Source organism: Rhincodon typus, chromosome 1 (genome assembly GCF_021869965.1).
Source record: "Rhincodon typus isolate 14 chromosome 1, sRhiTyp1.1, whole genome shotgun sequence".
In the NCBI taxonomy this organism is placed as follows: domain Eukaryota; kingdom Metazoa; phylum Chordata; class Chondrichthyes; order Orectolobiformes; family Rhincodontidae; genus Rhincodon; species Rhincodon typus.
The window spans coordinates 105,919,816-105,932,378 of NC_063332.1; the positions used below are offsets into that span (position 1 = coordinate 105,919,816).

Sequence of the window (12,563 nt, forward strand, 5' to 3'; positions counted from 1 at the left end):
ATTATTGCAAAGTGGTCAGAGACAAGAGTTAAGAAGGCCTGCTGCAGTTGTCTATGACCATATTGAGACCACACCTCAAATATTCTGTACAGTTTTGGGTTCATACAAGGAGGAATATACTTGCCTTTGAGGGTATTGTACGATGGTGTACTCAACTGGTTTCTGGAATTCAGGGAATATCCAACAAGGAGAGATTGGGCTGAGTCGGCCTAAATTCCCTGGCATTTAGAAGTATGAAAAGTGAAGCCATCGAAAAATCTAAAATTCTTAAGAGGCTTCACAGGATAGATGGAGGAAGATGTTTCTCTTAACTGGAAACTCTAGAACTATGAGTCACTCTCAAAATATTTAGGTATCTGATAAGTAGTAATGACTTAACTCAAAGGGTTGTGGATCATTAGATTTCTGTAGTGCAGAAGGGTGTCTTGTTGAGTGTATTCAAGATGGAGATCAACAGATTTTTAAGGAATCAAGAGATGCGAAGATGGTGCAGGGAGGTGGGGTTGAGGCAGAAGATCAGACATAATTGCATTGAATGTCAGGCCAGGCTCAAACGGTCAAATAGTATACATCAGCTCCCATTTCAATGTATGTATCCTGGGATGGTGTCTGTTGGCATAATTATTCAACCAGCCAACAGCCATCTATTTTCACAAAGTATTGTTTTCCCTTCCTTCAATGTCAGTTATTGTTTCTTGTGATATTTGGGGTTGTGGGAAGTAATTTCTCTTGCACTGGTAATTACTGCTGTGTAGGTAACTGGTTATATGTTGTGAGTGTGTGCTGAATTGTAATATGAAGCTCTAGTGAATGCTAAATCAATTATTTGTTTATTCATTAGACCCATCAGTTTAATAGTGAAAAAGGTACATGAACTGGAGAAACTGAGGGATATGAAGAATGCTATATAAATGTAACTGTTTGTTTCTTCTTCCTACAACAGATAACCTGATTAAATATGAACATTCATTCTTTGTTGTGTTGCATTGTTCAGTTGCATACAATGGCTCAATTTTCTAAAATTACAAATAAATTGCCCTCTGCAGTGTCAAGTTGTGTGATCTGGTTTATTCTGCTCTAAGTCCCAGTGTTTGGAAGTTATCCTTACTGTCAGAAAGCCAAAGAATTACAGATGCTGGAAATCCAAAACAAATCAGAAATTGCTGGATTATCTCGGCAGGTCTGGCAGCATCTGTAGAGAGAAAGCACAGTTAACTTCAACAGTTCTTAAGAAGGGTCACTGGACCTGAAGCGTTAGCTCTGCTTTTTCTCCACAGATGCTGCCAAACTTACTGAGTTATTCCAGCAGTTTCTGATTTTGATCTTTCCTGTCAGATTTGTTCAGCAGAAGTGCATAACCTGTATGAACAGCCATTACTTTAGTTCAGGGGCACTTAGTCATGTTGGATCTGTGACCAAGGCATTGTACTAACATGAAGCAGGTAAAACAACTACTGCCAAACAAATGTAAGTATGACTTTGTTGTATTGATTCTATTTCACAGGCTTCATTGAGGTTTATCTTTACCTTTTCATTGTGGCAGAACTCATAGCCCTCTTGCTTACACTCATGGGATCTGATCAAGAGCTGTAATTGGTGTTTCTGTAGAATCTTTTCAGTCACATCAGGTCCAAAGTAGCATCCACCTCCTCTGACCGTATTTGCAATACAACCTTCCTGATGCATTGGGTCACTCCACAAGATGTCCACAATCTCAACAGAGAAAATACATTTTTCAATCCCACATTCTTAAACCATTTGACTTATTGATGCCTGTTTCATTGGACTAATATTCTTGAATTCCATGATATTATTATAAGAACAGAAAGATGGCTGTAGTTCAAGGAGGAGGCTAACCACTGCCTTTGTAAAGCATCTATAGCTAGGCAATAATTATCAGCATTGCCAAAGTCCCAATAACAATATTTTTTAAAATGAAGAAGTTAGGAGATGAAACATGGAATTGAGAAACCATTTGGCCCATTAAACTCATGGAGCCTATCCTAGATGCCACACATGACCCAGGATGATTCTGCAATTCCATTTGATATTAGTACAGTGGAGTTGAATAGAAAATGTTGCACATGCACTGATGTTTCATCACTTTCTGGACCTCATTTAAAGCAGCAAGTGCTCAGCAATGAGGAAATACCACAGAGACAAGATATAGTAGATTCAAAAATTGAATGTATTGTGTTTTAAATCTAAACACTAATTTTGACTAAGTATTGTTTTCTCTTCCTTCAATGCCAGTTGTTGCTTCTTGTGTTATTGGAAATTTCAAATATCTATTGTTGAAAATATGAACAAGGCTTGATTTTGCACCAAGTAAAAACAATTTGTGAATGGTATTACTGAAATATATAAATGTACACATTACATGTTGTGCCAATCAAACCAATAATGCAAATCTAACCTCAACTGATGTCAGAAATAATGACATCTCTGAACTGTATTATGTATTTGCACCACTATAGTAAAGGTGAGGACAAGGTCCATTAGATTGCATTGTAACATTGCACGTTCCAATGGCCATTGCTAGAACACAGGCTTGCAAAAATAGCTTTCTTCCATAACAGGGTGGTGATGTGTGGAAACTAGGCATGTTCACACACAGCTCCCTCTCCTTCTGAGACTTCTTGTGCCTGATGGTTTTAATGGTTGGTGACTCATTCACATTTAAGTGATTGTTCATGATCTCATCCCTACAAAGTTTAATGGATTTTCAGAGCCCTGTCTTCAAAAAGACACAAGCCAGGTTTGGATGAAGAAAGCTGTTCAGCACAGTACATTCAATTGCATTGTCTTTCCAGTTGAAGCTATTTTTAAATAGGCTAGTGTATGACTTGGTTACCCATTTTGGCAAAGCCTTAATCTACCATCTACTTTTGTGTAAAGAAATGTCTCATTTGACTTGAATGTACAGGGCATAACACAGTACGGTACAAATCAGTTTTTTTGCATTTGATACCTTATGAATCAAAATATTAAATTTTATGTCAACACACCTGTTTCCATTCATGGTTGTTGAAGTCAAGGATTTCTTGAGTGTCAGAATCTAACATGGACCGTGATATTTTAGATTCATCATGCGTGTTACTGAAGCCCACTTTTCTACGACATTTTTCTAGTCCCTCCTCAACTGAACATTGTACTCTTTGAAAGATTTCCTTTTCCTTTCCGCATGTAGTGCCAGAACTCTTCCTCCTCTGACTCTTGTAACTATGACAATGAAGGTTAAACACGCCAGATAATAAATTCTTCCTTGGAGTTTGGTCAGATTTGTTCAAACACTGCTCATTACCCCGGCTGAAGTATTGCTCCTGATCCGACACTTGCTTGCTCTGTTCAAACCTTTTCCTTTTGGATCGTCTCAAAGCCGAAGCATACTGTCAAAAACATTGAGTTTTCTTTCAGAAAGAAGCACCCTGGTGGTGTATTCGCATTCTATGTATCGATTTGAAAGTCTTACATCTGACACATCCATTGCATTTCCAGCTGTTTAGCTTAAAGATATTGTCAAAGCAGCTACGTATCACATTTAAACAGATAGGAAACTAAGCAAGAACATATAATGTCTTAAAAATAAAGATAACCAGTTTCCTCAGATATAGCAATTAACCTCTAGACATCTTCAGCAGAAGCTCTTTTTGTTAAATCTGCATAAGTGATTATCTTCATTATAGCATTCAGATTTTATGGTTTTTAAGTGATAGGCCAGTTTAAAAATAACTAAGAAAAATTAATGCTTGTTAACTGGTATATCATATTTCTGCAATACGATAGTGATTCATTTTCAAAATGTACACAATTGGCTGCAATGTGCTTGGGGTGTCCTTCATGAGATTGTGAAACACACAAGGTAAAAGTGAATTTCTTTATCTTTGTGTATAATATATTGTGATGAAATCCTCTATTTGTATCAGTTGCTTGACCTGAGCAAGCCAGCAATCTATGGTAACATTTATGAAACAGATAGTTGCAAAAGTCAATAGGTGATAACAATAAATTCTATCCCACAATGGCAAAGGGGCTTATAGCAATGAGGAGCCAAGAGAAGTTGGATAGCTCTGTGTTGTCAAATGTCAGGAAGAAGTTCTTGGAAATTAGCATGCAGTTAAACCTTGGGGTCAGTGCTCAGAAATCATCCTCAAAAGCTGAGAAAACAGGAAAGTTGCTAGCAATGTGCTGGGGGAAGCCATAAGGGGCTTCAGAAAAGCCTGTTAGTATTAATACTTCAATACAACTGAGAGAATGGAGTTTGAAAACCTCACAAGCGGCATTTACTTGATGTAACTGAAAATGATTAGAACTCAGAAAAACCCAATAGTTTTACTGGTTTAGTGGCCCTTGCCATCTGTGAAAAGATTGAGTGTTTGTTAAACGATAGAGTTGTGCCTGTGAAGAAGAACAGTTTCTGCAGCTCAGGGGAGCAGTGACCCAGAAAAGGAAGGTGCCTGACCATAACAGGAGCAGTTGTTGATGCAACGAGATAACACGGTGTAGAGCTGGATGAACACAGCAGGCCAAGCAGCATCAGAGGAGTAGGAAAGCTGACGTCTCGACCCGAAACATCAGCTTTCCTGTTCCTCTGATGCTGCTTGGCCTGCTGTGTTCATTCAGCTCTACACCATGTTATCTCAGACTCTCCAGCATCGGCAGTTCCTACTATCTCTGTAACAGTAGTTGATGCAGTTTGTTATGGAGTGGCTCTTGAGAGGAAGTTTCAAGATTGGCAAATGTAAAGAATTGTGTTTGTTTGTGAAGTTTAATGAGATTTAATGACACTCCATGACATTAATGTCTGCTTCAGACATAAAGAATTGCTGAGAAATTGGTGGGGGCAGTCTCAATAGCATTCATCATTTGTTGTGCGCTGTGGGGTGTTTGATCACAGTCTATTACCCATCCTTGTCACATGTTATTTCTGGGTATTAGAAGTAAATTGTCCATGTACTATGTTATTGTTCTAACAATTTATACTGAAGTCTTTTGCTGTTTGTTCAAAATTGTGGAAACATGTGCCTTTAATATCTGAATAAGTCTCCCTGATATAATCCCTTGCCAGCCTTCAACATAAATTTGATGGGCTTGTCTTGGTTCGTGACATATTTTGGAGGATCTTGAGGGAATTGAAATCCATGAACAAATGAGTGCTGGGACTTGTTAAGGTTAAGGATGGTTAATATTTTCAGTGAATTTTGCTGCGCATGTTGAAAAGTAAAATGGATTTATCAGTTGTTAAAACTTTTTTGGAAAGGTAAGATTTATTCCTGAGTGATTTGCAAGAATTAACACAGGCTAGGTTAATAGCATTAGCAGAAACATTGAAGTCAAGAATTGAAAGCATTGGTTAAGAAAACAAAGATAGTTGAGGTGGTAGCACAACATCTAGGATTGGAAGAACAATCTAACTCAGGCAGATCACAGGTTGTGTTGGTTACAAATCAGCTACAGATGAAGTTGCATGAAATAGAAAAGGAGAAAAATGAAGAGAAAACATGAATTTGAAAAAGGCAAATGGTTGAACTTGAACTTCAGAGAGAGAAGCATTAGGCAGTGAGAGAATAGGGACCATAGTATGATAGAAATTTCCATTAAGTATGGAAAATATACAGTTCAATCTGAAACTAGGCTGTTCAGCCTAAGCAAGGGTATTAATAAAGATATGAGGAGGAATTTGGCTGTAGTGGATTAGAAAAATATGTTCAAAGATAAATAAGCAATGGCTAATATTTATAGAATTACTGCTAGATTTTCAAGCAAGCATATTCAATCTTTTAAGGCAAAAATACCCAACATGGAAAGTGAGAACACCATGGCTAACAGGGGAAGTTAAAGATAGGATTAAATCAAAGGAGGAAGGTTGTAAAGTTGCCAAAAGAAAAATTGTATGTTCTAAGGGAGTGTCACTGAACCCAAAACATTAACTCTGACTTCCCTTTACAGATGCTGCCAGATCTGCAGAGCTTTTCCAGCAACTTCAGGTTTTGTTTCTGATTTACAGCATCAGCAGTTCCTTTGGTTTTTTAAAAAAAATGTTGTATGTCCGAGGAGGGAGAATTCAGTGAAGCTGGACCAAGAAATTGATAATAGAGTATGAATGCAAACTAACATGACCTATAAAAATAGTTCGTAAAATCTTCTATAGGTATGTAAAAAGGAAGATTGGTAAAAATAAATGTGGATCCATTACAGGCAGAGACAAGAGAATTTATAATAGCAAGTATCAAAATGGCAAAGAAACTAAATAAATACTTTTTATCTGTCTTTACAGAGGAAAACACTAGAGGTCTCCCTGAAATAATTAAGATCCAAAGGTCCAGTGAGACTGTAGAACTTAAAGAAATTAGTAAGAAAGCAGTTTTGGAGAAATTAAGGGACAAATGTCAACAAATCTCCTAGATCTGATGACCTCCACCTTAGAGTACTGAAAGAGATGTCTTACAGAGATAATGCATAATTGATCATCTTTCAAAATTCTATTAATTCAGCAATGGTAATTACAAATTAGAAATTTGAAAATGTAACCCCACTGTTTAAGAAAGGAGGAGGCAATTGCAAACCAGTTAGCCTGATGTTAGTCATTAGGAAAGTAATAGAATCTGCTTGAAAGCATGTGATTACTGAATAATTAAAACACCACATGGACTGCAGCAGTTCAAGAAGGCATCTCACCACCTTCTCAAAGGCAACTAGGGATGGGCAATAAATGTTGACCCACATCCCATGAATGAATCAATAATAAAAGGCCTCAAAGTGTCAAGAAGAGAATCAAAGACAACAGTCTTCCACCTAGCAAACTATCAGTCTTCCAAGTCCGAAAAGAAGATCTTCCAGGAGAGTAGTGAAACCTTCAGATTGCCTGAATTTGTAAAGTCAGAAAGGTGGGATATTGATAAATGTAGTTTTATACACACATGTATAACAATGATAAGAACAAAACTTAAGCGTAGATGATGTATATGCATCTGAAAGGATCAGAAGGTCTAATATTGAAGAGTTCCATGAGCACTGCCCATTATGATGATGACGTGGAGATGCCGGTGTTGGACTGAGGTGGACAATGTCAGAAATCTCATGACACTGGGTTATAGTCCAACAGGTTTATTTGGAATCACAAGTTTTGGAGCGCTGCTCCTTCGTCAGGTGACTTTACCTGATACTATGACGATAATATGGACTTGTGGGCAGAATATCGTAGGATCTTGAAGGAGTGACTCCCACATTTGAGTCCTCCTCATAGTCTCTGTAATAATGCCTATCATGTCAATTTAATACCTAACCAGTTACTAACATGCAAAGAAGTACTTCTCATTCAAAAAAAAAGCACTTCTTTTTATCCAGGCCAGTTTATTCTTCTAACACAGTAGACCAGACAGGCCCAGTGGGATCCCTATAGTTAATGAGGTTGATGGCACCAAACCTTCCACATAGTGAGCTGGCACAAGAAATGGACGTATTAGCTCTTTAATCCCCGTTGCCATGCCTCTAGTTATAAAATAATGGTAGTCATCATTTATAAAGGAATATTTTGTCCCTTTACCCTATCTTTGAAAAGATAAGCATAATTTTTGGGGTGGCAATGGCCTAGTGGTATTATTGCTGGACTGTTAATCTAGAGGCCCAGATTGTGTTCTGGGGACCTGGGTTTGAATGCCGCCATGGCAGATGGTGGAATTTGAATTAAATAAAATATCTGGAATTAAGAATCTAGAATGGAATTAAGACTGTGAATCCATTTTCAATTGTCGGAAAAACCCCATCTGCTTCACTAATGCCCTTCAGGGAAGGAAACTGCCATCCCTACTTGGTTTGGCCTACATGTGACTCCAGACCCACAACAATGTGGTTGACTCTTAGCTGCTCTCTGGGCAATTAGGGATGGGCAATAAATGCTGTCAAGCCAGCGACACCCTCAATCCATGAATGAATAAAGAAAAATAAATTATATGCTTGGCTTGGCCCAGCCCATGTTACTTTGGATTTTGATTTGGTTTCACACATATCCGATCATTATCTAAGCCTGATTTTTGAGAATTATAAAGAGATGGATAAATTAATATTGCTAAGAGTCTTCTGCATATTCCATCATGTTTAAATAAAAAGAGGCAATCAAGGGAAAATATATCAAGGGTTCCTTTGCAAAATAAACGTAATTAGAATAACTTTTTCATAATTCAGAGATACATTTAGTCATCTTAAATGGTCAATGTATACCTTGTGCCTGTCAATCTTGCTCAGGAAATCCAAATCTGTTGCTTCTGAAATGCCTCCATGTAAAATCAATATTTTTTCATCTATAATAGTAGCTAGTGGCAACCAACTGAAAACTCTCTGTATTAATTTCAGTATTATTCTGCCATGTGCCTAAGGCAAGTATAAAAATTCATTAGTATACAGAAAATATTCAAACATTCCAATATTATGTTGGTGTGAACTTGTGGAAGAAAACAGTGGTCATCCAAATGTTTACCTGATATTTCTGCATTACTTCCTTTGTGAATCCATATCTGAAATGGTAAAATGTAACTTAGTACTGGAAAAATTATATTAGAGGGAATATAGGATAGTTTTTTAATATATGCTATTTTACTGCATATTTTTGAATTAATTAACATCTGGTCATCGAAAATGTTCAGTAATATGTTATAAATTGAATAGTGCAATGACTCATATCCAAGTGCTGGAACAAATAACAAAGAAAATTACAGCACAGGAACAGGCCATTCAGCCCTCCAAGCCTGTACCGACATGCTGCTTGTCACAACTAAATCCCCTTCTCTTCCGGGAACGTATCCCTCTATTCCCATCCTATTCATATATTTGTCAAGACGCTCTTTAAAAGTCACTATCATATCTGCTTCCACTACCTCCCCTTGCAGCGAGTTCCAGGCACCCACCACCCTCTGTGTAAAATACTTGCCTTGTACATCTCCTTTAAACCTTGCCCCTTGCACCTTAAACCTATGGCCTCTAGTAACTGACTCTTCCACCCTGGGAAAAAGATTCTGACTGTCCACTCTGTTCGTGCCCTTCATAATCTTGTAGACCTCTATCAGGATGCCCCACAACCTCCATTGGTCCAGTGAGAACAACCCACGTTTCTCCAACCTCTCTTCCATAGCTAATGCCCTCCATACCAGGCAACATCCTGGTAAATCTTTTCTATATCCTCTCCAAAGCTACCACATCCTTCTGGTGGTGTGGCGACCAGAATTGAACACAATATTCCAGATGCGGCCTAACTAAGGTTCTATAAAGCTGCAACGTTACCTGACAATTTTTAAACTCAATGCCCCGGCCGATGAAGGCAAGCATGCTATATGCCTTGTTGACTACCTTCTCCACCCGTGTTGCCACTTTCAGTGACCTGTGTGCCTGTACCCCCAGATCCCTCTGCCTGTCAGTACTCTTAAGGGTTCTGCCAAATACTGTGTATTTTCCATCTGGATTAGACCATCCAAACTGCATTACCTCACATTTTTCCAGATTAAACTCCATCTGCCATCTCTCTGTCCAAGTCGCCAACTGATCTATATCCAGCTGTCTTCATCGCAATCCGCAATTCCACCAATCTTTCTGCCATCGGCAAACTTACTAATTAGACCAGTTACATTTACCTTCTGTATCAGCCTGCCATGAGGGACCTTGTCAAAGGCCTTACTGAAGTCCATGTAGACAACATCCACTGTGCTACCCTCATCAATCACCTTCGTCACTTTCTCAAAAAACTCAACCAAGTTAGTGAGACACAACTTCCCCTTCACAAAACCATGTTACCTCTCACTAATATGCCCACTTATTTCCAAGTGGGAGTAAATCCTGTCTCAAATAATCCTCTCCAATAATTTTCCTACCACGGATGTAAGTCTCACCAGCCTGTAATTAGCTGGATTATCCTTGCCACCCTTCTTAAACAAAAGGAACAACATTGGCTTAGTTAGACCACATCTCAATTATGCAGTTCTGTGCACCAACGTTTAGAAAGGGTGCATTGGCCTGAGATGGCGAGCAGTATATGTTCACCAGAGTATTGTGAGGGTTCAACAGATTACATTATGAGAAATGATTGCATAAGATAGGTTCATATTCCCTGGATCCTAGAAGGTTGAGGTAGATTTGAAAGGTGTTTTTTTAAAAGTATTTTGATAGTAATTGATAAAGTAGAAAGCAAGAAATTATTTTTGCTGATGGCTAGACTAGGGCAAAGGGGCTTAGACTTATAAGGGCTGGACTTTACGGAACTCAGAGCAGCATTAATTGCTTTAAAGCAAGACACGCATTTGGAAAAGAATGAACTAATTAAGGATAGTCAACATGGTTTTATGCGGGGGAGGTCTTGTCTCATAAGTTTGAGTTTTTTGAGGAAGTGACAAAGACAATTGATGAGGGTAGAGCAGTAGATATTGTCCACTTTCCTAAAGAATTTGACAAGGCCCCTTATGGTAGGCTGGTCTGGAAGATTAAGGCACATAGGATCTATGGTAAGTTGGTAACTTGGATACAAAATTGGTTTGGTCATAGAAGACACAGGGTAGTTGTGGAGGAGTGTACTTCTGACTGGAGGCCTGTTGCAAGTTGTGTTCCACAAGGAATAGTGCTGGAACCTCTGTTGTTTGAACTGTATATATTTGGACAACAATGTAAATGGTCTGATAAGTGGTTTGGTAAGTTTGCCGACAACACAAAAATTGGTGGAGTTGTGGGTAGTGAGGAAGGTTATCAAAGGATACACATGATATAGATCAGCTGGAAAGTTGGGAGGAGAAAAGGCAGATGGCATTTAATCTGGACAAGTGATGCACCTTGAGAGGTTAAATGCATGAAGCAAGTATACAGTAAGTGGCAGGACCCTTGGGTCCTGATATACAGAGCATCTAGGGGTGCAAGTCCATAGGTCCCTAAAAGTGGGAACACAAGTGGATAAGGTGATAAAGAAGTCATACTTACCTTCATTGATTGAGACAGTGGCAAGTCATGTTGCAACTGTATAAAACTTTAGTTAGGCTACACTTGAAGTAGTGTGTGCAGTTTTGATTGTTATACTACAAGAAGGATGTGGAGGCCTTTGGGACGGTGCAAAAGAGGTTTCCCAGGATGTTGCCTAGATCAGTGTGTACTATCTCTACAGAGAAGTTGTATCAAACTTGGACTGTTTTCACATAAACGTTGGAGGCTGAGGGGTGACTTGATAAAGGTTTATAAAATTATGAGAGGCATGGATAGGATGGATAGTTAATCTTTTTCTCAATGTGGACAGGGGGAAATGGGTTTAAGGTGAGGGAGGTAAAGTTTAAAGGAGATGTGCAAGGTAGGGTTTTTTTACATGGGCATAGTGGGTTCCTGGAATGTGCTGCTTGGGGAAGCGGTAGAAGCAGAGGCAATAGCAATGTTTAAGAGGCACTCAGACAGACATGAACCATCAGGAAGTAGAGGGATACAGACCATGATTAGGCAGTTGGGATGAGTTTAGAATGGCATCATGGTCGGCACAGATATGGTGGACTGAAGGGCATGTTCCTGTGCTATACTGTTGTATGTTCTGTGATCCACTCCTATCTCAATCCAAATCAAATTGTCAGTGGGAGTGGTGACCACTGCTGTGTCTACAGGCTGTTCACCACACTGATGGCCAGGTAAGTCTCCAGGGGGTGGGGGTGGGATGATATGTGTGTATTTGTGTGTATTGCGAGAGTGTTCTGGAAGGGTTGAGGGACTAGCTTCTAGACATTGGTGAAGGGAAGGTTTGAAACAGAGAATGAAAAAGACGTTTCTGATGGGCCCAATGAACCCCCAGTTGAGGGTGCCATCTTTGCTCAGTATCAGCCCAAATAACTAATGCAGCTGAGTTTTCTGCATGGACCTCTGCCACCAGGGGCTGAAATACAGTCAGGGCCTTTAACTGCCTATCAATTCATGACTGAAGTGTCTTGCAGGCCCAAGGGGAGCATACCCTGCTCCCTGTAGAATTTCAAACAGAGTGGACAATAGGAAAGCCACCCAGTGGAATTTACATGCCCCATCCCATACCACCCCCACCGCTATCTTCAAAGTTGCCACGAGGAGAATGTAAAATTCAACTCTTAAAATTTGACCAGATCGTTCAAGAGAAAGTTAGTACCTTAGCAAAGGGTGGTAGAAGTTTTGAACTCTCTCCCACAAAATTAAAAGATGTTAATAATTGACATTTAATAACCTTAAAAATTAGATCAACAAATATGGAACTAAGATGGTTGGATACAGTTTGGTCTTAGGTCAGCCATAATCTAAGTGTTCAGAACAGATTTGGAGTGCTAATTGATCTCCTATTTCTGTTTCTCTATCCCAATTGATAATGCCTTTTTTAGCTGTTGTATCTTTGAACATGTGTTACAAAATCTGTTAGAAATTCATTTAGAAGATCTGCATGGTCTGAAGAGATGGTGACAATCATCTCTGTTTTAAGGCATGGACTTCTTGCTGTGTCGAACTTCAACAGTAGCTAGTTACTTTGCTATGTCTTGCTCATTATTATTCATTATATACTCATTATTATTCATTATATACTCATTATTATTCAT

General features: G+C 38.9%; 1 protein-coding gene across 1 annotated transcript in view; it reads right to left on the bottom strand.

Annotated features, from left to right (window-relative positions):
- Window positions 1-12,563, bottom strand: part of LOC109920324 (serine/threonine-protein phosphatase with EF-hands 2-like) — a 51,297-nt gene that overhangs the window by 15,057 nt on the left and 23,677 nt on the right. Inside the window, exons 9-12 of the mRNA XM_048600512.1 lie at window positions 8,477-8,513; window positions 8,221-8,370; window positions 3,009-3,389; window positions 1,528-1,713 (exon numbers count right to left, since the gene is read on the bottom strand). Coding sequence (XP_048456469.1) covers window positions 1,528-1,713; window positions 3,009-3,389; window positions 8,221-8,370; window positions 8,477-8,513 — 754 coding nt within the window. The remainder of the gene's footprint in view (window positions 1-1,527; window positions 1,714-3,008; window positions 3,390-8,220; window positions 8,371-8,476; window positions 8,514-12,563) is intronic.